The following is a 25652-nucleotide window of genomic DNA, read 5'->3' on the forward strand; positions in this document are numbered from 1 at the left end:
TTATCCTTTGAATAAAGTATATTTAATATCTACAGTTCTTATTGATAGATGTTTCTTTTCTTAAAATATATAGTAACTATACATTTCTTTAGGTCCAAGAGGCATCTAGTGTGCTATGTAGCAGCCTGGGTATAATCCTGCTTTGATGCTCCAACGTTAAGTAATCTGAGGCAACCCGACATAGCACCTAGATGAGCATGGAGTGTTGCAAAATGCAGTGTGCCTCAGCAGAACAACGTCGGGATAAATTGATCGGATGCATCTCTACGAGTGACGAAGCGGGCGGATCGCAATACCGCCCGCGTCATGTCCGCCTGTCCGCATGACAGCTTAACTCCGATCAACCTCAGGCAGAAGACCCGGGACCTTCCATCTCACCAACACCCACACCACCCACAATGTCGCACACACTCTTCACCAAAGCGCCTTCGCTGCGCAATGTAGCCCAACGCTCAGTTGCGCGTCAATTCCGCGCGTCATACCACCGACAGTCGTCGCCCAAGATGGCATCTGGCGCCGCCCCCATCCGCACACTACTCCGCCAGACAACGCTCCGCGCAAGCGCCATAGCAGCGCAACGCACATCCTACCCCGCAACCCAACAATTCACATACCAGACCTACCCGCAACAACGCTCGCGAACACCGTCCCCGCCCCCACCCTACCAAGCACGCAACACATCCATCCTCGCAGCACCAAACCAATGGACGCGCTTCACCTCGCCCTACAACACCCTCTCCTCGGTCCGCACATTCACCTCTACACCATGCGCTAAACTCGCGTCTGCCACCTCCTCAGCCCTTTCCTCACTATCGCCAGAGACGCAGCAAGCGGTCGATGAAGCAATCGAGGAGATACAAGAACTATATGGCACAGCCAAAGACGAGTTCGAAATCGCGTCTGAAGAGAGCGAAAAGAACACTACGTATGCCCCCGATGATCGAGCAGCGGCAAGAGAGGAGTTGGATAAACTGCTCGAGTATTACAAGGGTGTTGTTGATGGCGAGGATACGGCGGTTGCGGATGAGGTGAAGAGGAGGGTGGGACAGCGGATTAGAGAGTTGGAGAACGCAGTCTTGGCTATGGAGGAGGCTGCAATGCATGGCGATTGAGTTCTCATACATTTTGTTGCGTAGTTTCCATTCGAGGAGGTACTTGTACATTACAGCAGACGACAAGGATACACACGAAAGTCAGAGGCTGCTCGAGGTTGTTGTACCATATTCTTTGAGTCAACCCCCATTCATCTTAATGGAACGTTGAACGGTCGTGGTCATTTCATTTCATATCATATAGAACGCTAGTTGTAACATTACGCCCAAACGCCATCCCGTACCATGTCCCGCCAGCTGAGTAGTCCATATTCAATCCACATCTAGCCATACAGCTGCTCAAACTCCGAGATGGGATGCCTCGGACGCCTCTCTTGGCCTCCATGCAGGATTGCATCCAGTTCGTCTCTAAACTGGGTTGGGTTAAACACAGGATTCGCAACCTTTGGCCGACTAGGCATTTCCCAGCCAGTCTTGCTATTCTCCTCGTTCATCTCCTCGCGCAGGATCTTGACCTGCTTCTTCATCTCGATCCACAACTCCAGCTTGTCGAGTGCCGGGTCTGACGTTGAAGTAGGGTCGGACAGATCGCCAAAAGGCAGTTTTCGTGCGAAATTGGCGTGCAGAGTACCGCTGGCTGATTTCATTGGATCTTGGGGACCTGACCACCTCTCTGCTTCGCGGTCCGCCTCCTCGACGCTCTTACCGCCCCGAGCGGCGATAGCAAGCAGAGATGCGACGAAAGCCTCCTGCATATAAGCAAAGGAGAACTTGGGCGTAATCTCGGCGATCTTGTCGCAGAGCTCATCGGGAAAGTCGAGCTCCTTGTTGTCTTTGAGCTTTCCCTGCCAGAACTTGGCATATTGTACGCGCTGGTCGTAATCAGGATTGGGGAAGTAGTACTTGCGGTCGAAGCGGCTGGGCCTTTTGGCGATGCCCGGGTCCAATCTGTCCAAATGGTTCGTTGAGCCAACCATCAAGATGCCGTCGTTGGACTTGAGACCGTCTACTTCGTTCAGAAAGTAGGATCGCACACTGTCATTTACGATGGAGTCTAAATCTTCAAAGACAAGATAGCATGGTGCTTCTTGGCGGGCTTTGCCAAAAATCTGCGAAAGCGAATATTCAGGGCCCCCGAAGGATGAAAGCGTACGAACATAAAGGGTCGGAACGGCGAGCCTCGAGTCTCCTTGCACGCCGCGCTGGTAAAGGCTGTGCATCATGGCCTTGATGCTGATGGTCTTGCCGTTTCCTGGGGGTCCGTAGTAAATGACGCCGCGCTTCCACGGCACCTTTAGGTCTTGGTATGTCTGGCGGCCATCGAAGAAGTTCTCCACGTCGGCAATGAGCGCCTTCTTCATGTCCTCGTCAAGAATGACGCTTTCCCACGTACTCTTCTGCACCGAGTTGTACAGCTCTGCACTCTTCTGCCAGTAGCCACCGTCAAAGACCCAGACCTCGTTGTGTAGCTCGCTGCCCCACTTTGTCGCGTCCTTGATCAACTCGTTGATCTTGTGCTCCGCATTGGAGAGGATGTAGTGGAAGGTTGGGTTTGGGTATGACGAGCCTCCGTCGCGACCTTCGGCGACGTACAGAATAGCTTCCTGGTCCTTCCATTTGTACATGTATTTGCCAAAGATGACGCGTTCGACCATGTTACCGGGGCTAGGGTCAAGGCGGTGGGCTGGGGGAGCGTATGAACGCCACTTGAGGCCGGGGCCGTACACGGGATCTTTGACGACATCCTCGAGCGGCGTGGCCTCTGCGTGGCCGGCGCCAGCGTAGGCGAGGAGGTTGAGCCTTCCCTGGGGCGCGACAACGAGATCGAGGTTGGGGTATTGTGAGCGGATAGCTTCAACGAGCACAATGTCCGTGTTGACGCGCTTGCCCGATGAGTGGTCGAAGTAGGAGAGGCTGGGCATGTCCTCGTGAGACACGTTGTTGTTGCTGTTGCTGTTGCTGTTGCTGTCTGACATGATGGGCTAATAAACTGTGTCGAGGTAGATTGGGCTCTCGTGTGTCTTCAGTGTCTGCCTAAACACCGAGTTCAGGCAAGCAGGCAAGCTCCACGGTAGCGAGGCGGAGCTGCCTCTCCCTGCCCTACCTAGCTTCCCCGCGCTAGCAGTCCATCGCCCACCCATTACGTAGCCGGCGTTTCACCATGAAATCCGCCTCAACACCAAAGCAAATATCGCCAGTATTCTCAAAGCCCAGCTTCGACGTTCCCGTGGGCGATCTCGGACACCCTTGCATCGTCTTCGGCCCTCCTCTGCTTGCCGGCGTCTGGGTTGGTAGCGAGACGCGCCAAGTTGGTACCAAGCCGGCAGAGAATGACAAGAAACGCCACGTTCCTGCCCTTGTACTGTTTGTTGCGACGTCTTCTCCTCTCTTCCACTCCATATTCCGTGCTTCTGAAGTGCAGTTCCTGACTAGTAACGACGACTGGTAAAGTCGGCATTCACCAGTTGACATGACGGACATTGCGATAGTGGGCTACTGCTCTGAGTCCAGACGGAACGACAGTCCTTGACAACTACAAACACCAATTTACAAGCATGCCGGAAGACCGCGGGAAATGTTTGGCTCCTCGGTGTCTCGAGAGTGGCGAGACTTCCTTTCCGCACTCCCAGCGTCCTGACTCCTGGCACGCTCTTACGCAGGGTCAAAGTGGAGTCCCCAGATCTCGCCCAGGTGCCTCTCCACAATCTGGGTGGGCCATACTTCCTCGTTTCCGGAGCCTCGTGGAAGACCGGCATGAACGCCATCGGCTACAGCAGCCAAACACAAGCACGCCATATGTACAAGGGAAAATCGAACACTCTACATAGTCAACTACAGAGGGAACATTCAGCCTTTCCCTCACACGCCGATACTCTACCTAGGCTACTACGGGGGGTGACCTGGCAGCCGCTAGGGCTCTTCGTTGACAAAAGCAACACGTGCACGTTTGCACGATGCGCAGATAGGGGCACTTCTTTTCGCTCCCCACCTGTCGAACATGTTTGAAGGCACTGCTTTGTTTTTGGTGCTGTGGCCGATCCTGATGGTAGACACAAAGCATCCCAAACAATACCATCACAATCGTTGCGAGGATGCATCTTACAGCAATCCATTAGCCTAAAGCGCGGTTAATCTTTTTCTTGATTAGTGACACCCTACCTAGGAAATTTACGGAGAGGGACGTTCAAGTTTCCCCATGAATGGCGTGTGTCCGTCAACTCACCAGTCCGTCCTGTCGAGAAGGCAACGGACACGGAACGGCGGCATGCAGGTGCAAATGACTTGACAGATGCTCCCGCTAGTCCGAAGGATCGCAACAGCCAGCCTGCGTCCCAACCGCCTGCCGCGGTCTAGGATGCACGCCATACAAGGGAAAATTTGAACATCCTACCCAGGCAACTACGGAGGAAGCGCGCCATACGAGGGAACACTCGAACGCTCTCCCTGTAGTTGCCTGGGTAGGATGTTCGAATTTTCCCTTGTATGGCCTTGTGGGTGGTAAGATGTTGCTCCACTTGCGGCCCCATACAGCCCCGGACGACCAGGGGGATGTCTGCTTCATACTGCGCTAGGATCCTCAATCCCACAATTGATGAGCAGACTTTTCTGTTCGTCGTTTTTTGAACCACGATTGCAAATTCGGCTATTTGGCATCTGTACAAACCTTCTCGACAGCGCGTCTCCCTAGCTCTACCAGAGTTTTGTTATGTCATGATATTGGAAGATGCCGGTGGCTTATGCCGAGGCTCTTGGACAAAGCTTAGCCGCCTTACCTCATGCACAAGATCATCATCCCGTTTCCTCCGCGGCTTCTGGGGATCCCAAGTCTCAGCCCATGCCCAATAAATTGCTTATAGAGCAACGGCCTGTGTTGTGGCTATTTCCGATACCAAAGCGCCGACGTTCAAACAGCTGCGCATACTCCAATGGCATGGTTGTGTTGATATTGCACCCGCGATATCCGGCATCCTAGCTCAACTGGCAGAGAGAGAGTGCCCACATTGGAAGTTCGCGTATATCCACGGACGGCCAGAACGCCGATTTCGCGTCTAACTACTCCGGGCAAATTGAGCGTTGGTGCACTGTCTTGAGCTCCACTCCTGCACGCGTTTCTCGCAGGGGCACTCTTCCAGGGTGAACATGCAGTCAGACCGCTAACATGCAAATACCAATAGCGGTCTGTGTGTTATACGATGTTTCAAAGAATTATGCTCGCAATGTCAGCCGTTTCTGCGTTCAAAACAGTAGATGGAGGTTGATGTGTCATGGTCACAAGCAACGATGATGTAATGCTTGGTACTTGGACGGCGATCTGCATTGGGGAATTGGAGCAGCACATCTCATTTCTCCGCGTCATCGCAGCAACGAGGCCGTTCTGAATAAGACAGATTACTGTTGGATCGGTGGGCGCACCGCCCGCAATCCTCTCTGCCAATGTCGACCCGATCTCGGTAAGGTAGCTTTTGACGCTGATCACACGGCGCATAGTGGCTTGAGTTGGTCTGATTGTCGTTCGTCCGCTCACCGTGCCCTCACTTGATTGACACGCCTGTGGAGACGCATGCTGTCCTTTTACCCGAGATGGAGAGGCGTCTACGGGAAACTACCATGACTGGCCCGCTTTAGCACTTGTTTGTAATTCTAATTACTTACCCTTAGTCGCGGGCCTAGCCCCAGTATGGCGACGGCTCATGGCACACGTAGATGGACCCATGCTTCCCCTGCGAGGTCTGGTCTGGACATATATCAGCCTCTCCGCTCCCCCAGAGTGGGCTTGCTTTCTCCTTCCCCAGACTCTCTCCCCCTTGGCCCATCTCGAGTTAGTCCGAATTATAGTCACCCATAGTAGACATCATGGCGACAGCTCGTGAGCACAACGACACCATGGTAAGCTGATCATAAGCACGAGTCACTTCAAGTCTAACCACCACTACAGCGCGGCCCAAGTTTTGAGAAGAACACCAACGGCACCAGCGCAATGGACCACGCAGCAACCAACGGTGCAGGAGTCAACAAGCAAAGAGTTCCATACGACTATGGCGGCAACCCTCTTGCCCACGTCGCTACCAACGACCCAGACCTACGCCTTGCAGCCTTTGGTGGTGAATTCCAGCCTGGTCTCTACAGGCCACCGAACCGCAAGTTCGGTAACCCAGCTCCTCTGGGTCTGTCGGCTTTTGCTCTGACCACCTTTGTTCTTTCTCTGATCAACGTCAACACCCGTAGTATTGGTCACCCCAACATTGTGGTGGCCCTTGCATACGGTTACGGAGGCCTCGTACAGCTTTTGGCCGGCATGTGGTATGTACTGCCATGCAATGTTTGAATACTCCATCTAACAAGGGACAGGGAAATGGCTGTCGGCAACACATTCGGTGCTACTGCTCTATCATCATATGGTGGCTTCTGGATCGCCTTCGGTATTGCTCTCACGCCTGGTGGATTCGCCATTGAATCAACTCTCCTCGAGGAGGGCGAGTTCTACGACTCGTTTGGTCTTTTCCTCATGGGCTGGTTCATCTTCACCTTTATCCTGCTTCTCTGCACACTCCGGTCGACCGTCGCCTTCTTCTTCCTCTTCTTTACCCTCGACATGGCTTTCCTCTTGTTGGGAATTGGCTACTTGAACGCCGATGCCGCTGGTCCTCAGGGTGACTGCATTGTTGCTGGTGGTGCCTTTGGTCTTATGGCTGCTTTTGCCGCTTGGTACAATGCACTGGCTGGTATTGCGGACAGCTCTAACAGGTTAGTGTTTAAGCCTGGCCACCGTCCTTGCGAACTGAGTGCTAACTCTTTTTCTACAGTTTCTTCGTCATCCCTGTTGCCCACTTCCCGTGGTCTGTGAAGGGCCGCGAGCGTCGCAACAAGGTTGACAACTCGGCTGCCCGTGAGCACCAAGCATAAAGTAGTACATGGAATGTACTTGCTATGATCATGCGTCGCTTTTTCGATGCGATAGGATGAAAAATGGGTCGGCAATGAATATGCCAAAGTTGATGACCATCGCATGGGATGATACCCATGACGAATATGTATATTTTTAATCTGCATTTCCAATACCCGCTGTTGAAGAAATAAGTCTGAATCGAATTTCATGATACGATATGTTGTCATCAATCTCATATTGCTAAATTTATCATCTTCGCAGCGTGAAACGTTGGCCAGTCCTCCCCAGAACATCAGCTCTCGCGAATAGAACAGTCCCCGCGTAGGTGGTACAGTACCACGTCTCAGGAGTAGCACATATCTAGATAGATTACCCAGAGGCCTACAAAAACATGGATGATTATTAGTCACCTTGTTGTGAGCTAATGTAGACTCGGATATACGTCTTGCCAGCTATGCACCTGTATAGTTTCCTCTATTGTATAGGATGACAGCACACGTTCCCCGCATTCTAGTCTACACACTACTGTCATTTCCCGATTTCAAATGTCCCCAATATTTCCCCTTGCCGTGAGCATCGGTCGATGGACGCACACCAAGAGGCATGGCGCACGTCACAGGATAGCGGCTGTGGCTTACCTTGGCGTGGCGTGAGTTGAGGCGGATCAAGCTTTTGCACCCAAGACTTCTTTTGCCTAGGCTGAGGTCAGAGGCGCTCATGTGTCTGCTGTGTGTCAGGCTACGCTCACACCATGACGATTGTGGTTGAACGGTTGAGGAAGGAATGCATGATGAGGCACTAGGACATTTGTTTTTTCCTGAGTCGTTCTCTAGTTCCTGAAACCTATCAAAGTGTACGTTGTTGCTCTTTTAGTAAATCTCGAACGTAGGTCACTATACACACCTTTGGCATGTAGTACACGTTGGGTACAATTCAGCAGCAACGAGTTGCTCTGGGGACGGAAGAACACGCACAGGTGGCTTTTTCAGAAGACCCTAAACACTATTCGGAAGACATCAAAAAAAAATCAGATGAGATGAAAGCAATTGGCCGCCCACAATCTCTATGAATATCATTCAGTAAAATTACTCAAAGATGTCACCTAAAAAAAATCAGATAGAAACAATTCACTCAAAGATATCGTCTAAAAGGATTAGGTAGAAGCAATTCACTACCTTAATATTGCCTAGTTAGGCAATGACATATCAAAGTATAAATTCCTGATGATGTTTAGGTAGCTGCGAATTGCTTTCATCTCATCTGATCTTTTTGGGGTCTTCCGAATAGTGTTTAGGGTTTTTTGAAAAAGCTTTCCCTACATCTATTCCCGCCTGCGACTCGTACTCCTACTGCGAGTCCTGCTTCTTGACCGACTCAGTTGTCCCGGACTGCGGCTCCTTGCCCGGTCCCGGCTATCATAACTGCGACTTCTGCTGCGACTCCGACTATCGTAACTTCTGCTCCTGCTCCTACTCCTACTCCTACTCCGACTTTGATAGCTTCTACTCCTGTAACTCCTTGCGCTTCCATCGCTTCTTCTGTCCAAATCGTCATCTAGCTCGTCGATCTCATCGCCCAGCGGACTCTCCCTTGGCTCCAGCATATCCAAATCCTCCAGGTTGGCCCGTGACGGCAACTTCCACAGACTCGTCGCGCATATCCGGTCTTTTGTAAGGAGATCATCGATAAATTGGTCGACATATGTGAGTGTAAAGGCGTCTTTGAGACGTCGCTTGATCTTGCGGTAGTCGGTGAGGAGGGGTTCGAGGGTCTTGTAGATTTCGACGGGCTCCCAGGCGAGGCGGATGTAGAAGGCGGCGAGGCAGCGCAGGTACTTGAAGTCGCCGAGTTTGCCTGCTGCGTTCAGGTCGAGGGCTTTCTTGGTTGCGTCTTGGTCTTCTGATGTGTGGCCGTCCTCGTCCTCCTTCTTGACCTCTGCGCTTTGTTCCTCGTCGTCCTCATCGCCGCGGAAGTTCAGGTACTCTAGTATAATCTCCTTGTCTGGCACCAGTTGCAGCATCTTGAAGGCCAGACACAGGAATGGCGTGGGCTTGCCGGTAATGCCTGTTGTGCCGCCGATGAACTTGAGGTCTGCCGCGCGGTCGCACAACGTCGCCGCGTTCAGACCAAAACATTGCTCTTTCCAGTAATATGACTCGGTGATGCGCTCGCGCACACCCTTTTCGAAGAGTAGCGCAGGGTTTTGCCCTCTGATGAGCGCTCCGCGATAGCCTCTGTCGTCGAGGAGCGCGCTGGCGTCTGCGCGGTCGAACTGGGGTTTTGACATGTAGACGCGCTGTGGAGATGTTGCAGTATCCGGTTGCGGGTTCAAGAAGTAGCTTTGTTTGTGCGCGCAGTAGGGTGAGGTCTGGGTTATGTGTGTATGTGCTGGGAATCCAGGTCGCGCAACGGTCGCGATAATTTGAGCCGGGGTCTTGCCAGCTCCCCCAAAGTATCGATAGTTGCCCGCTCAACGCCAACGATCAACATGCAGCCCTACGGACATCTAGATCCACAACGGACGTCACAGGTGTTCTCGACGCGCCCTCTTGTGCACACACTACTCTTGACCTTCTACATGCACCTTTCTAGATTGTCTTAGTATTCTTATACCCCTTTCTTTCAGCGTTCACTTCTAGCCATGGGGAGACTACTCCTTTCTTCCAGCCAGGTTGGCGTCATCCTGTCGGCAACAATTGGTACGTATGGCCCACAACGGACCGAAGACTTGCATTGCTAATGCTGCACGTAGTTCTTCTCTTCACGCTTGCCCTCTTCCTTTCTGGCTGGGTATTACAACAACGATACGTACACTCGCTACAGGCGGCCATAAAACCGCGGCTACCCAAGCCTTTACCGCCTCCGAAACCGATCGAACCTCCAACATTAGATGCAAAATGGGCGAGACCAATGGGCAGCCGGCCAGAGGTGGACGATACCTATGCTCAGTACATTGCAGGCCAGACAATGGACTGGAGCAGGCTGGGCTACGTGCAGGTCGTAAGGGAACACGTGGAATTATGCAGTGCAGTGATGCTCCTCTCCGATCTGCACAGGATGAAGAGCCCCGCAAAGAGGATATTGATGTTTCCAAAACTCTGGCTGGTGGAATCAGAAGACGATAAATACGGCCCGCAAATGTCGACGACCAGGCGATTGCTACGGACAGCGGCGCGGCGGTATGGCGTCACTCTGATGCCCATGGAACCTATTGTACAGGGCGCAGATGGTGAGTCGTGAGCGGAGGAAGTCACGCCCTGCCAATCAACTAACACGTTCAGACACCCTGCCCTCGTCGTATTCGCTAGCAAGTCTATATTCACTGGTAGACTACGAGCGCATACTCTACCTCCAGGGCCCAGGCGTACTGCTCGATGCATCGGCTTTGGACTCGTTGCTGGCTTTCTCCAAGTCAGAGCCCATGGCCGCATACCCCGCCACACCAGAGCGAACAGACCTGTCGACATCGCTTCTAATGATCCATCCATCGCAACAGAGCTTCAACCAGCTGAGGACAATGCGCGCGTCCAAGCCGACATCTGACCTCAACATGTTCCGCAAGACGTTTACTGTGCCAGACTCGTTGATTTCAGAGTGGTCACTGTCAATGGGCAACGTCGTCTACGAGTCGCAGAACCTGCGCAATGTCGGCGACGACTTCAATGCGACGGCATTCGAGAAGATGACGACGTTTGTGCGACTGTCTGATCCCGAGATACCAGGACCAGAGTACGACGTGCCTTACTCGGACCGCGCCAAGCTACGACCGCAGAACGAGCAAGCGCAAGAGGCATGGAGCAAACTGTACGAACGATTCCGGCAGCGGCGCATGGAAGTGTGCGGCCTTGATCTGGAGACGTACCAGCCGATCATGGTCTCTGGCGGGGCTGACGAACTATAAAAATGGCACTCTGTCAGCAGGGAACACGAGATGATGCCGCACGTAGATTTTACTTTTGCCTACTGCAGTAATGAATATCAAGAGTCATGTGTATATGATTGAGAGTTCCAGCGGCTGGAATGCCTACAGTGTCTAGAATTTTTCTCATTAGAAGTTAATGTAGACTGCCATCTCTATCGGTGTTTCATGTTGCTCTTGCACGCGGCACTACCCGGTAATACGGCCATGCTCTGGGAGGCACGCATGACGCAACAAGCGAAGCTTCCCGCGCGGCCTACCTGGGTATGCATGACACAGTGTAATGAATGGACATGGTGAAGGTTGGAAACAGTGCATTCAGCCATGTGCTATTCGTCAAAGGGCATTGACTGGGGGCGAGCAAACACTGGTGCAGCGGCGGATTGAAACATGGTTCATTGAACAAGGGCGTGGTTGGGGTCGTTGGTGCCAATGCCGCCCGCTCGTGGTAGCTTGGAACGCTTCTTCCCCGCGAGCGAGCCTCTGCTGTCTAGCCCAACCTCGACCCATCAACGTAGCCCAGAGCTTGCCCGCCCACGCCGCAAACCCTCCCTGACCACGGCCATCCCTAGCCTGCTGCTGTGCATGTCCGCGCATCCACACGTCTTCTGAGCGCATCAATTGCAGCCCTCTGCGCCGCCCGACACTGTCGCGAGCTCCCCACGCATCCCTCCCTGGCCGCTGCTTGCTGAGACCGCGCGAGCTGCGTCGAGGAACAGGCAGGGCAGGGCCACCGCATTCCCCGAGCCGCGCCTCCAATGCCTACTCTGGGCTTCCTCAAGAAGAAGCGGACCAAGGACTCGAACGGCTCCAAGGACCTCGATTCGCCGACTTCACCCATCAAGGACACGCACTCGCCCATCACGCCCACGACGTCGCGCAAGTCGGGCTCCCTGCACCTCCACAAGACCAAGACGAACGAGTCCCTCACCAACACGACAACCAGCTCGAGCGCCACGGCCGCGGCCGCGCCTGCCGCAGACAGCAAGCCGGCCGATTCGATGAACCCCGCCTACGCCCAACAACAGCAGCAGCCGCAGCCGCAGCAGCAGTTTGGCGCCAGTCCGCAGTCCAACCCGACGCCATCGCACAATGTCCCCAGCATACAGAATCTGATACACCCCAACAACACCAGCTCGCACCACTCGGCCCCTAAGAATGGCGGCGGCGCCGTGCAGTTCCAGACGCAGCCCCTCAACCAGACGCGCGTGACCAAGGGCAAGTACTCGCTGACCGACTTCACCATCCAGCGGACACTCGGCACGGGCAGCTTCGGGCGAGTCCACCTTGTCCAGTCCAAGCACAACCAGCGCTTCTACGCCGTCAAGGTGCTGAAAAAGGCCCAGGTGGTCAAGATGAAGCAGGTCGAGCACACCAATGACGAGCGCCGCATGCTCCAGCAGGTCAAGCATCCCTTTCTCATCACGCTGTGGGGCACCTTTCAAGATTCCAAGAATCTCTACATGGTCATGGACTTTGTAGAAGGAGGTGAGCTGTTTAGTCTGCTGCGAAAGTCCCAGGTACGTCGTTCCTTTCTTCTTCTTCCTCCCAGTGCTGACTTTCCCAGCGCTTCCCAAACCCCGTTGCCAAGTTCTACGCCGCAGAGGTTACCCTCGCGCTCGACTACCTGCACTCGCACAACATCATCTATCGAGACTTGAAGCCCGAGAACTTGCTGTTAGATCGCCATGGCCACCTCAAAATCACTGATTTCGGCTTCGCCAAAGAGGTTCCCGATATCACATGGACGCTTTGCGGAACGCCTGATTACTTGGCACCAGAGGTTGTCGCGTCAAAAGGCTACAACAAGTCGGTCGACTGGTAAGACACGGATTTCTGCAAAAGACGAGCATCGCGCTAACAACGCCAGGTGGTCGCTTGGCATCCTCATCTTTGAAATGCTGTGCGGTTTCACTCCCTTCTGGGATGGTGGCTCGCCCATGAAGATCTACGAAAACATTCTCAAGTCGAGAGTCAAATATCCACCATACATCCACCCCGACGCGCACGACCTGCTCCAGAAGCTTATAACACCCGACCTCACAAAGCGACTGGGCAACCTGCACGGCGGAAGCAAGGACGTTATGAACCACCCTTGGTTCGCCGAAGTAACATGGGACCGACTGCAGAAGAAGGACATTGACGCACCCTACGTTCCTCCTGTGCGAGCTGGCGTTGGCGATGCGAGCCAGTTCGATAAGTATCCAGAGGAGACGGAAGCATACGGGCAGGCAGGAGACGACCCGTGCGTGCAGAGTCCTCCTTATACTGTAGACCACATTCTGACGTGTCCGAATAGTCACGGGCACCTATTTCCCGACTTCTAAACCCGTAATCGAAAAAGAGATACGATGAGCCTCTCCTACAGAATCCAACTAGGCACGGCCATTCCTGGTCTACGTACCCGTCGAAAGTCCGAGCCATGCGTCCTACCATACATATCACTCTGTCCTTGACTCTCCTAGTGCTCTGTCTCTATACGTGCGACCGGGGTGCGTGTGGAACCCTATTTCGATTGTGTCATCATTACTACTTGTTCATCCTTGGGCGCCGCGTGGATATGGTGTGGTGTTATCATTAATGATGAACGATGACATGTATTTGTTCAACAGTCTCCTGCCCCGTCAGGCTCGGTTGTGGGATTATTATTGTGGCAAACATTACTAGTTCTATGCTGATACTTTGGTCTTGTCACGAGGAACAATGCGTGTATTAAACAGATGAGTAGAGTAATGCACGACTCGACCAGACGGTATCCTTACTCCATGTTCCGTTTAATCCTTAAAAAAAGTGAATAAGTCTTGGAAGGATCGCGCTACACAAGAAGAGAAAAACCGAGCACTCTACCCAGACAACTACAGAGTGAGAATTGAATCTTTTCCTTGTACGCTAATACTCTAGCTAGGCAACTACAGGGGGCGTTTGAATCTCCCCTTGTATAGGTAGCGATACCCTACGTGGACAATTGTGGAGGGTCTTGTAATTTTGCTTTTGTACAACCTAGAGGTAATATCTTGGCCGCATCATAAGTTTGTAAATATGGAAATAGTCTGCGGACTCGTTAACCGCGTCACGGTCGTGCATTGCAAGCGTGGCGGCATGGCGAACGTAATGGTGATTAACTGTCGATTGCGTAGGGCGTATTCCTATCGCCATGAAAAAAGAGTTATCATCGTCTCTTATCACTCCGCGACTTACAGACATCTACAAAGAATTCGCAAACACATCTGTCCTATTGCGGCTGATATCAGCCCCCGTTGAGCCTAGCAGCATGACATCACACGCACGCCAAGACGCTAGACAGAAAGCGGGGAAGTCACAAGGAAAGAACCATGGATATGGGTGCGGAAAAACAACGACATCGCAACATGCTCGTTCCGACGCGAAGAAGAAAGAGGCTTACGAGGAATACAAAACACTGATTGGATGGGATGATCTCTGTAAGCTCGACTCGATACCACGTTGAAGACGATTGACTGACATATTTATCGCAGTGCCGTGGCAGCAAGACAACGAGTTCATCCTTACATCCCATCGGTATGATCTTAACTACACTACTATTAAATTAATACATACTAACAACAAGAACTAGGCGAGCGACGTTTTCCTACCTTCGCTCTTTGAAGAGTGTCCTTGAGGTCCACAATGAGACAGTGAACATCTGGTCACACATTCTGGGTACCGCCGTATTCTTCTGCATCGCGGCTGTTTTGTACTTTTCCACGCTTCAAAGTTGCGTTGGAAAAGGTAGTACGAATGGCGATGACGGGGCAATCTACGTCTACTTTAGCTCCGTCATAGCTTGTTTCTTCTTATCGTCCATGTAAGTGCCTCTTGATCTCACATCTACGCCTCTTCGTACAAAAGAACTGGCGAGAATAACGACGGACAGTTACCACATATTTCTCGACCACAGTGAGCAAGTTCGCACTTGGACGGGCCAGTTCGATTACCTTGGTATCGTGATTCCGCTCTATGGGACGACGATTGCCAGTACGCACTTTGGTTTCCGCTGCAAGCCTCCATTGCAGGAAGCATACAGTGTCTTCGCCACTGTGGCAGGCCTTGCTTGCGCACTCACCACTCTTCATCCTTCTTTCTCTGGCCCCCAATCCCGTCATGTCCGCACCTCGCTTTATCTCCTCCTAGGATTATCATCTTTCCTTCCAATCATCCACGGGATCTACCTCTTTGGTGTGAAGGAGATGAACCACAGAATGGGGCTGGGCCTGTGCCATAGTACCGGAGCTCTGTTGTACGCTGCGAGAATTCCTGAGAGATGGTTTCCGAGGCGTTGCGACGTTGTAGGGAGTAGCCATCAAATCATGCATCTGCTAGTTGTGTGTGGTGCGGCGATGTACGGAGTCGGCATCCTCGGGGCGAAGAGGTATTGGCAGACGAGAGGATGTGAGGTGCAGGCATAAAAGCCACACGTGTTTTGAGATCCCTGCTTCTCATCAACGGCTACCTCGTCAAAGCATATCATAAGACCGATCGAATGGCGACACGGAATTCTCTTGGTATCGGTTGGAAACTCCGGGCAACAAAGCAACGAACAACCAAGTGGCACTGCCCCAGGATGAGCGCAGGATCTCCGCGGGTGAGGCTCGACAGCAGACTCGACAGCTGCAGCTGAACCCACTGTGGGGCCTACCCACAATCTGCGCTACAATATTCTTACTCAGTTTTTCGGAGAAGCTTCGTCTCAATGCCATAACTGAGTAGTTGAGATGGTTTCTCCGGTCTTCCTCTCCGATGTCGCTTCAGCAGCGGCAGCACTCTTCACATGCCACCTGGGCAGTGCCTAGTTCCGGATGCTCCACCTGCGTAAGGCCTCGATGCTGAAGACACCCAAAATCTGTTGCGACGGTAAAATGACCCAGAGGCGGTCACAGAAATTGACGAATATTGGCGCAACGGAAGTTAGATGCCGTATTCTCAAAAACGCGACGACGTTACCATGGATATAAAACACGCTCAAGGTCATGTATCCTTCTGGGTCATCGATTTTGTCCAAGTGCCCTTATGCATACTCCGTGTTCCTGGCGCGAACCCGCGGTCATGCGAGATAAGACACTGATTCCTCCATTGATTGGTTGAAGCGCGCTTCACAAGCCATCCGCCGTCATGATGGGAGTCGATCGACAAAGGCAAGAGCAATCTGGAGGCCAAAGTAACAGGCGAGAATTGTGCAATGCGCAAACGCCTTCGCCTACTGAGTAGGGCTAGGGCTACACCAGGTGGTCGTTGCATCGCAAATAAGGGAGATACTGACGAGGTACGCTGATGCCTTCTACCGCACTACAGCCTCAACCCCGCTAATACAAAACTTATTCGTATAAACATCTAAGCTTGGATTACATATTGGTTTAGAATATCTAATGTTATTCTATAATATACTCTCGTAGACTACAGGGGGGAAGATCTACCACTCCCGTTCTTCGGACCTTCCCTTGGAGACCGTAGTTGCTTATCGGGCCACGTCTCCACATGCACGCAGCAGAAATATACCACACTCACCTCACCAAGTTTGCGGAGATGCGGGAGCAAAAAAGCAAAGCTCATTCTGGGAACTCAGATGAGGTCCAGATCTAATGTTCTCAGCCAGCATTGTTTGCCATGGCATTTCCGAACGCTCTCGCGAGCGCCACGAATTCGACACGTCTTAGTATACCTATGCTAGGAAGCGGAAGTTGTTGAGGCAGAGGCTATCTGCGACACAGGTATTTTGTCAAATGCTGACCGCGGAAAAGCAGCAATTGATATTATCTTGAGACGTTCTGATAAGGATCCTTGTTGGCCTCGACTACTGTGAGTCTAGTCTCTCGCCTGGCGAGCGCCAAGAGATAAGAGAACGCCTTTGCCGTCCCCCACCATCCCGCGTCGAACCTCAATTTCAGCGAACCAAGACGCGTCGAATTGCTATTCAGCCTCTTGTGCCCCAGCTTAGCCAGTCGACGACGAGATTCGATTCGCCGCAAGAGCATGTGGATCCCAAGCTAACGCCCCAGTGCTCATCCGGAGCACCCTCCCTACCCGACTACGTGGGAAAGCACACTTTCTCCGAAGCATTGGGCTCGCACCTGCTAGGGATCGCTAACGAAGATAACGAACTCGCCAATATTACTGAATACAGGTACGGAGAAGTCTGATCTCACTTGGCCTGGGGAACGATTCACGCCACAACCTTAGCTGTGCGTCACTCTGCTTCACCGCGGAAGTACCATGTTTGGGAGTTTCTGTATCAATCTATATAGCCTCTCGACCTCCGTTTGGTGTTGCGACTTCAGCAAGCGCCCGCTCCCGTTTCCTCGACTGTGCCTGTGAAGCATCGCCAGCTGGTCGCCCTTGTCCTATTCTCACTACAAGTACCAGCAACCCAGCAGGACCAGACCCTTCAGGTCGTCTTCTTCATCATGCCGTTCGCAATTAACATGCTCTGGTCAGCACCCCAGATCAACCCCTACAACAAGAAGGCCACTTCCATCCCGGTCTTTAACCCCATCAACAAGTATGGGCGTGTATTCTTCTTCTCCTACCTGGGTTTCTTCATCGCGTTCTGGTCATGGTAAGTCCTTCCCTACATGTGGGTCCGTTCTACTGGAGCATGCTAACAACGTACAGGTACGCGTTCCCACCTCTGGTATGGTCACCCGCATCTCACGTCACTGTGCACAAGATCTCAACTAACACCTGCACAGCTAAGCAAGAGTATCAAGGCGGACATGCATTTGTCGCAGAACGAAATCGCCAATTCCAACATCGTTGCCTTATGCGCAACACTACTGGTCCGCTTTATTGCGGGACCGATGTGCGACCACTTTGGCCCACGCATCACCTTTGCGTCGCTGCTATTCGCTGGAGCTATCCCGACCGCTCTCGCAGGTACCGCCCACAATGCAATGGGTCTCTACTTTATCCGCTTCTTCGTTGGCATTCTTGGCGGAACTTTCGTGCCCTGCCAAGTTTGGACTACTGGTTTCTTCGACAAGAATGTCGTTGGAACTGCCAATGCTTTGGTCGGGGGCTGGGGTAACTCTGGCGGTGGCATCACATAGTAAGTGCCACACCATACTCTGTGTGTCGGCTTTCACTCACGCCTTCTAGCTTCGTTATGCCCGCTATCTACGATTCTCTCAAGGCCGACCAAGGGCTCTCTTCTCACGTCGCATGGAGAGTATCCTTCATCGTCCCCTTCATCTTGATCACAGCCTGCGCCACCGGTCTTTTGCTGCTGACCGACGATACGCCAACTGGAAAGTGGTCTGAGCGTGGTGCTACTGTCGTGTCCAGCGTAGAACAGACCGTTGGTCACCATGCGTCTGTTGTTCCTACAACTGGAGCTCTGGATGACAAGCCTACAACTACTGGATCGATCTCCTCGGGCGACGAGAAGAAGCAAGAGCGACCAACCTCTGACATCGAATCCGGTCGCGGCGATGTCCAAATCATGGATGAGTTCCAACACGAAGTCATCGTCAAACCCACTTTGAAGGAAGGACTCAAAGTCATGTTCTCACTCCAAACACTGATGCTCTGCGCGGGCTACTTCTGCTCCTTTGGTGGTGAATTGGCCATCAACTCAGTTTTGGGAGCCTACTACTTGAAGAATTTCCCGTACCTTGGTCAGACGCAGTCCGGACGATGGGCAGCCATGTTCGGTCTTCTGAACGTTGTTACCCGACCGCTCGGTGGCTTCATCGCCGATATCATCTACAAGGTCAGCGGCCGCAACCTTTGGGCGAAGAAGTTTTGGATTCACTTTGTCGGCGTCATGTCTGGAATCTTCTGCATTGTCATTGGTAAACTCGACCCGCACAACCTGAGCGAGATGATCGGTCTTATCGCTGTCATGGCGATCTTCTTGGAGGCTGGTAACGGTGCCAACTTTGCACTCGTACCTCACATCCACCCTCACGCTAATGGTACGTATAATGAGCTCATCATCAAACGAACGGTCTGCTAACTATGAGAAAGGTATCCTCTCCGGTATCGTTGGCGCGACTGGTAACTTTGGTGGTATCATCTTCGCCATCATCTTCCGCTACCAAAAGACGAACTATGCGCAGGTTTTCTGGATCATTGGCATCATGATCATTGTGCTCAACTGCATGTTCATGTGGGTGAAGCCTATTCCCAAGGGCCAGATTGGTGGTCGTTAAGGTCCATTCATGTTTTATGTCTGTTTTTTAGCGTCTCGTACATATGATACCTCTGTTAACTGTATCCCGCGATCCTTGGAATGTGGAAACAAACGTTCGATCTTAATCTGTTCTTTGTTATTTCTGCATGCTCGTGTTCAATGTGCGCGATCACGTAGCCTCTGGCACTCACGACCAGCACCGCTCATCTTTGGTTGTATTCATTCACATTCGACAGCCAGCCCTTGGACACGCAGGCATTCGGAATGGGCCCAGAACGAGGTTTTGGGGCTGTGTAATTTATGCCATGGACGCTAGACCTAATATGTACTAGACACGGAATTGCACTTTTGCACCTGAACCCCCTGCTTACTATTGCACATTGCTCCCTGCATGCATGTTGTTATAACCGCAGTATCTGTCCAGAATCGCACAATGACTTCTCTGGAACCCGATTTGGCCTCTCCGGCTTCAGCTGCCAAGTCATACACGCTGAACATTCCTTCTGGACAGCCACGCGCTCACCGCAGCTTTCCGATCGCACGTTCGCACTTCAGATGTGCACATCTGGCGCCTACGGCACATGGGAAGTTGCACTCTGCAGTCACAGCAATATAAAAGATGACAAAAGACTGGGATCTGGTGCAGGATGTGATCAAAGAGCTTTCCTTTGTGCAGAAGAAGCCGTTGGAAGAAGTCAAGGAGCTGATGGAACGCAAACACAACTTTCGAGCATCGTGAGTGCCTGCAGGGATAGAAATACGCTAGCATCGCTTCTAATGACGATATAGAACGCGAGCGTATCGTATGAAACTGAAAGAGTGGGGTATCATGAGGCACAAACCGCGAAGGGCCCACAAACAGCGTCGTGAAGCGCGACTACCAAGCGAACAAAGTTCCGACGGGACGGTTCAGTGCAACGACGGATCCGTCGAGCCGGCTGAAGATATCACGATAGAACCGGAACGTACGGAGCATTGTGCGAGAACAGGCAGCTGGCAGCTCGAGGCTAGTCTGCCGACTGTAATCGCTGATGGAGCTGGTACGGTTGCAGAGCCAACTTTTCTGGGACTACTCAATCAGCCACAAGAGTATGAAAACCCTAGTCTTCCCCGCGTTCGTGTTGTGTGCTCACTAGCCATGCAGTAGCCTTCGACCATCGTTCGAGGAGACATGGTCGCACGATCCTGTGCAATCTTCAGACATTGTACTGGACATGGTTGGTGCAGTTTTGGAAGGCGATTTGCAAAAGCTTGAAAAGCTTCTTGCCGGCAATGTCGATCATGTCGATGATCCTATCGGTCTGCCTTTCGAAGCAGGTGCTCGGTTTGCTGACCATCCTGCTTTGAGAGAGATGGTCATACTACAACACCCAGATCAGACCCTATTCGATATCGCTTGCGGCATGCCTTGTGGACCGATCATATGGGTCTTGTTCGCTTACGGTGCGAAAGGCTCCAAACACCCGCTCGGAACAGACCTGGCCTTGCATAATGCCATCAAAAACGGGAGAGCTTATACTGTTCAGGCACTGCTTCAGCCGGGCCGCTCAGACGTTGACGGACTTCCAGGCTCGAGCTGGAGTCCGTTACGTCAAGCAGTATTCTGGAACGTTCCCGATGTCGTTCAGATCCTTCTCAACCGAGGTGCAAAGGTCGACGATGCCGGCCCTGCGCCTGGAAAACCCGGTATTCACACAGCATTGCAATTATGCTTATTACATAGAATGAACACTTACAGTGATCCTGCCGCTCGGAAAAGCTGCCATCTGATCATGGACATGCTTCTTAGCGCTGGAGCAGACATTCATTGCAAGCCTCCGGATCTCGTCATTCCGTCGAATTTTACCATGTTCGTCAAGCCATGGGAAAACCGTCCATACTGGGCTTGCGAGCTGTCGGCAGATGAGCTCGAATGTTTTCAGCTGTTCGTCAGCAAGGGTGCTCAATTCCCATCACACTTTCAAGGGTACCCTTGTGAATCTCCTTACAAGGATACATTCGAGCACCAGGCGTTGTGGCATTCGACTCCGGCTTTTGCGAGATGTCTGATTGACAGTTTCGTGCTGACACCTACCAACAATGGTAGTTCCCTCCTGTACGAGATATTAGGCTGCTGTCCGAATGCGAAACGCCATCCAGCCGATACGCTACGAGACGTTGAAGTGCTCATCCAAAAAGGTGTGGATCCAAATCGAGCTGCGCGAGACTGCATCAGTCCTTTGCGTAAATGCATTGCAGATTGTCCTGCCGTAGATCTCGTTCCACGTCTTCGGTTGCTTCTCGATGGCGGCGCAGATCCCGAAGCCGAAGATGCGGACGGTGTCCAGCCGTTTGTTCGAGCGGCAGAGACATTCGAGGAGCCGCTCCTTTCCGAGGTCATGTCAGTGTTGGTATCCAGGATTCCAGGCAAACAAGTACGACACGTCGATGGCATCTCACATAATTGGGCAGTAGGCCACTTTCCGATTTCAAAAACGCAGACTTATGATCAAATTATGGCGTGTACGCGCCAAACGGGTGACTTCATGCTCAACATGCGGAACATGGTTCCGGAACACGTTCAGAGCATCTTCCAGCGAGCTTACTTCACGGTCGTCAGCGCATACTTCCTAGACACAATGACCAGGGTGGCGAAGTCCAAGATGCTGAGCTCAAAAGAGAAGGATGAGATCGTTTGGGTAGTCTCGATGCGAGATGGAGTCGATCTACCGAAATACAACTTCGATCAGAAACTCGTCATTGCGCTGATGGACCCGCAACCTATACCAAGTATGATGCTTGAACCCGAAAACGACCCTACGAGGACTACCTCGACGAACTCTAATACAGTGAGCGTTGCAAGCTCTCCAGCATCTAGCGCTGCCATCACAACGACAGCCACAAACTCTCGAGTTCATACTCCCTTCCAGTTCAACGCCAGCAAGGCAACAACCACAAAGGATTCTTCACAGTCTACCGAATCGCCACAATGGCTTGACGACTTCTTTGTGGCATCCACGACACAAATTCGATGGCGTGACCCATGCGCGCCACCCAAGCCAGGCGATCTCCAGAGAGCTTCAGCAGCCGTCCTGATATGCAAGTGTGCAACTTGTAACGATGGAAAGCTTCTCACCAAAGGTGAACTAGAGAGGCACAAGACTGAGCACGAACATACAGCGGACTGCGATATCGTTGGCTGCAAGAGGCGCTTTTGTGCCGAGAAAAGGACTAGGGCACTTGGTGTAGGATGTCAAGACCATTTGTTCGGTGGTTGAGAATAATCTTCCATAAAGGCATAGTGATACATATGCAAGCATGCCTCTCATCTTCACTAGAATTCCCTCCCTTATAGCCTACTAAGACCTTGCGCTAACGCAGCAAGCGGGCTGTTCAGCAGCGCAATAACCCCCACCAAAGACAACATTAAGAATAAACTGCATCGGCAAAATTAACAGACTCGGCGCACTGGTTAGTGAGCTGATAGAGAACAATAGTCTAGCGAGATCTAGAATTGCAGCGGCAGCCATAACCGTAGCAAAAATTCTACGATGATGAGAGCGAGGAGAGCGCCGAAAGCAATCTGTTGGCCCCTTGACTAAGATGTATGACCAGCCCGATCGATGCATCTCTGAAGGTGTGCCGTCTACTGTAGATGACAAGCAGCTCGCGACCGGCAAGTATCTCCTCACGTCGTCGTCGAGCATCCTTATACTTGCGAATCCTGTGATTAAGAGAACCCGTGCGTTCAGGTAGTTGAGAATTGAGAAAATCGTGATTGGCTCAAGTTGATATGCATCATCGCAGTACCATGGGATGAAGTGGATAAATCGGATGGCAACCATGGCACAGCATCGTGAGTCAAAGAGGAAGAACTTCCTTGTTGGAGATATGCAGGGGCGAAAACTACTCAACAATCGATATAATTATAAGGTTGCATTTGAAGATACCTTGGATGTGGCCTCGAATAACCTCAGAACAAATGCTCTTTAATTTGAGTGACCGCTACTGTGGGGTCGCGCATAGTTCATAGCTAGTATGGTTACGTCACAGATGGATAGCATCAGGTGCAGATACCGTAGGTATAGGTGCCCCTTCAACTTTTGGCCATGGCCACAACCTTGCCAGCAAGGGCGCGGGCACGATCTGCACACTTTAAACAATACTATCGCCTAGTGGTAGTCGCATGATCCCTAATCCAGTAACAGTTATGTGGATAGGCACACCAAGTGGTCTCCGCTCTGGCCGTTTTGTCTAGCGAGCCCTTTCCTGAACCACGGTATAATAGTGGCCACTTCTTCTTTCTGTCCTGGAGGCTCCTTTCGTATTCGCCATGTTTACTTCTAGGTTCTTCTCGAACCACGGTTACGTAGGCAACTACCTGGTATATAAAGAACACAACTCCCCAACTTCACACTTCTTCTTCTTCTTCTTCTTCATCACCACAGCTTGTAAGTTTTACCCCCCCTATTGATACCATTTTTATGAAAGCTGTGCGATCACCCGAAACAGGTACACACAAGCAAACGACCCCATGGATACTGTCGACCAAGGTTGGACCAACGTGAGGCCAGAGGAAGATGCCCAACGCTTCACAGAGCGCTCTGATGAGCGCCGGCAACTCTTTCTGAGGCTCAAATCAGTCTACCGCGACACGAACTTCCCTTCGATACTCTGGGCGTTTCTCCAGGTCGCCAGTATCGAAAGGATCCGGGAGATGGTTCATAACCATGGGTTCCGGAATAACTTCAGGGAAGGCGGTCATCGCGAGGCCACAGAAAGACAAGCGTTGGACGCAATCCTACTCTGGTCTCAGAAACAACTGAGAAAAGACCCGGCAGCAACAAGTGCAACGCCGACACACTCGCAACCCAAGACGGTCTCCAACCAACCATCTTCGAAATCTCGTCTTCTCCAAGCCAACATACTGGCCGGACACAAGCGAACTCGATCCGGAAGTATGATTGGTGGCAAAGAATACAGTGTGGGCCGACACGATGGCGTTCGGTCAAACTGTAAGAAGCGGGATGGAAACTTTTGCGCAGTCTCGAGGATGGCGGAAACCGACGCCGCCCATATTTACCCATGGTGCGGCTTTGGAGGCCAGAATGAGGAGCGAGTGGTGAACTTCTGGGATACTCTGAAGTTGTTCTGGAAAGCAGAACTAGTGGACGGTTGGCGTAGCAAGTTGTTTGTGGACGCCAACAATCCGAATCGAGGAACGGAGACAGTGGAGAACATGATCACCCTCTCGGCCCTCTTGCACCGGTATCACTCCGCTGCCCGATTCGCGCTCCGACCGATACAACTGTCAGACGACAAAACACAACTCCAACTGGAGTTCCACTGGCTTGTTGTTGAAGAGCGCGGTCGCCACGATGAGGTGGGCATCATGGACGAACCTTTGTCTTCGTTCAACCGGCGTTCAGCTGGCGGGGGCTACGGCCCACTCGATCGGATTGACCCCAACGACGACGGGGTCCGCATTCCACTACGCAGCGGAACCAGATTTACAATGTCGACCGACGACCCAGTCAAGCGACCCCTCCCAGATGCAGGCCTCTTGACATTGCAGTGGCACCTTCAACGTGTCCTTGCCATGTCAGGAGCGGCTGGATGGCGGGAGGAGGATTTCGGCGACGACGATGATGATGATCAGGACGGACAAGGCGTTACATCTCGCGATAACGTAGACAACTGGCTCCAGAACGTCGAGCCTCCGGAGAATCATCGTCCGAGCCAAATCTCTTGGGGAAGCGATTCGGAAGACAGCGTAGATGGTTCGTTTGAATAAACGATATCTACCCCAAGCATCTTTAACCAGGAGATTCAAACTCATACTCACTGGAATGTATAGGAGCCCCTCCGCAAAAGCAAGTCAATCGTCGAGATTTGGGCCTTCCTTCCCCTCCGAGCTCGGATGCGGACCTCTTTGAACGCCCCGACTGCGCGAGCAAGATAACCTTGACAACTTTGCCTCAACCCGGGCCCGCGGCCACGAAGTTGTCGAGCGAGTTATGCCGAGTCGGCGGTGAAGAGGATAAGGAGTCAAGTCTGCGGCACTTGCGAGGGGTTCCGGCACTTCAGAGATCCCGGCGGCGTAGCATATGAAGAAGGTCCTTGGGGTCGTTTGCTTACTGTGTACATGTTTCTTCTCGCGCGGGGTTTTTGGCTTCGGCTGTTTCCCTGTAGAAAAAAACTGGGAGCCAAAAACCTACTCTTACCTCCCCGAGTCACGTCGTCAGCTCACACTGATTGGCGTGCGGTGGCTCCTGGTAACTAGTGTGGCTTGTACACCTAGGCTGACAAGAGGGGTGATGTCTGTGTTTGATGGGACTACTGTGAGTCGGCATAGAGCTATCTCAAAGCTTCTTGCCATCAGCTGATATCGGGCACCTCAGTCGTTTCTATCGGTGGTTTTACGACAACAACGGGCAATCGTTTCTCGCTTCGTTACCAAACCGGACGGCGTTCGATCAGCTTTTCCGGTACAACTAAGCACCGGTTGGATATGTACAGTGGAGGAGGCATGGATTCGGACAAAGGCTCGCAATCTTTCATGGTACCAGCTCTAGATTGTCAAAAATCCACACTCTTTTTCACTCACATCTTCTCTGACCCTTCCCTTGTATCCATCTCCCACTGCCACCGCACAACACGCCTTGATCCCTC

At 52.2% G+C, this 25652-nt stretch overlaps 10 protein-coding genes across 10 annotated transcripts; 8 read left to right on the forward strand and 2 right to left on the reverse strand.

Annotated features, from left to right (window-relative positions):
• Positions 1-398: 398 nt before the first annotated feature.
• On the forward strand, positions 399-1112 carry ACET3X_005326 (uncharacterized protein; the record flags this gene model as incomplete). Its single annotated transcript, XM_069451519.1, has 1 exon — positions 399-1112. One exon carries the CDS (start codon positions 399-401, stop codon positions 1110-1112), a length of 714 nt encoding a protein of 237 aa, XP_069307370.1.
• Positions 1113-1375: 263 nt separating this feature from the next.
• Positions 1376-3028, reverse strand: ACET3X_005327 (uncharacterized protein; the record flags this gene model as incomplete). The annotated part of the gene is made up of 1 exon (XM_069451520.1): positions 1376-3028. One exon carries the CDS (start codon positions 3026-3028, stop codon positions 1376-1378), a length of 1653 nt encoding a protein of 550 aa, XP_069307371.1.
• A 2878-nt stretch (positions 3029-5906) lies between these two features.
• Positions 5907-6956, forward strand: ACET3X_005328 (uncharacterized protein; the record flags this gene model as incomplete). Its single annotated transcript, XM_069451521.1, has 4 exons — positions 5907-5939; positions 5989-6353; positions 6402-6797; positions 6857-6956. The coding sequence occupies 4 exons, from the start codon at positions 5907-5909 to the stop codon at positions 6954-6956; spliced, it is 894 nt and encodes a 297-aa protein (XP_069307372.1).
• Positions 6957-8024: 1068 nt separating this feature from the next.
• Positions 8025-9226, reverse strand: ACET3X_005329 (uncharacterized protein; the record flags this gene model as incomplete). The annotated part of the gene is made up of 2 exons (XM_069451522.1): positions 8025-8041; positions 8425-9226. 2 exons carry the CDS (start codon positions 9224-9226, stop codon positions 8025-8027), a joined length of 819 nt encoding a protein of 272 aa, XP_069307373.1.
• A 354-nt stretch (positions 9227-9580) lies between these two features.
• ACET3X_005330 (uncharacterized protein) lies at positions 9581-10840 on the forward strand (the record flags this gene model as incomplete). Its single annotated transcript, XM_069451523.1, has 3 exons — positions 9581-9638; positions 9692-10168; positions 10221-10840. The coding sequence occupies 3 exons, from the start codon at positions 9581-9583 to the stop codon at positions 10838-10840; spliced, it is 1155 nt and encodes a 384-aa protein (XP_069307374.1).
• Positions 10841-11616: 776 nt separating this feature from the next.
• ACET3X_005331 (uncharacterized protein) lies at positions 11617-13185 on the forward strand (the record flags this gene model as incomplete). Its single annotated transcript, XM_069451524.1, has 4 exons — positions 11617-12378; positions 12426-12679; positions 12729-13103; positions 13158-13185. The coding sequence occupies 4 exons, from the start codon at positions 11617-11619 to the stop codon at positions 13183-13185; spliced, it is 1419 nt and encodes a 472-aa protein (XP_069307375.1).
• A 944-nt stretch (positions 13186-14129) lies between these two features.
• On the forward strand, positions 14130-14685 carry ACET3X_005332 (uncharacterized protein; the record flags this gene model as incomplete). Its single annotated transcript, XM_069451525.1, has 3 exons — positions 14130-14298; positions 14353-14395; positions 14451-14685. The coding sequence occupies 3 exons, from the start codon at positions 14130-14132 to the stop codon at positions 14683-14685; spliced, it is 447 nt and encodes a 148-aa protein (XP_069307376.1).
• Positions 14686-17274: 2589 nt separating this feature from the next.
• ACET3X_005333 (uncharacterized protein) lies at positions 17275-19020 on the forward strand (the record flags this gene model as incomplete). The annotated part of the gene is made up of 5 exons (XM_069451526.1): positions 17275-17426; positions 17483-17501; positions 17560-17915; positions 17966-18783; positions 18836-19020. 5 exons carry the CDS (start codon positions 17275-17277, stop codon positions 19018-19020), a joined length of 1530 nt encoding a protein of 509 aa, XP_069307377.1.
• Positions 19021-19620: 600 nt separating this feature from the next.
• Positions 19621-20771, forward strand: ACET3X_005334 (uncharacterized protein; the record flags this gene model as incomplete). Its single annotated transcript, XM_069451528.1, has 4 exons — positions 19621-19736; positions 19791-20090; positions 20146-20687; positions 20740-20771. 4 exons carry the CDS (start codon positions 19621-19623, stop codon positions 20769-20771), a joined length of 990 nt encoding a protein of 329 aa, XP_069307378.1.
• Positions 20772-23514: 2743 nt separating this feature from the next.
• ACET3X_005335 (uncharacterized protein) lies at positions 23515-24774 on the forward strand (the record flags this gene model as incomplete). The annotated part of the gene is made up of 1 exon (XM_069451529.1): positions 23515-24774. The coding sequence occupies one exon, from the start codon at positions 23515-23517 to the stop codon at positions 24772-24774; it is 1260 nt and encodes a 419-aa protein (XP_069307379.1).
• Between the last annotated feature and the right edge of the window lie 878 nt (positions 24775-25652).

The sequence above is a fragment of the Alternaria dauci genome, chromosome 4 (genome assembly GCF_042100115.1).
Source record: "Alternaria dauci strain A2016 chromosome 4, whole genome shotgun sequence".
Classification (NCBI taxonomy): Eukaryota; Fungi; Ascomycota; class Dothideomycetes; order Pleosporales; family Pleosporaceae; genus Alternaria; species Alternaria dauci.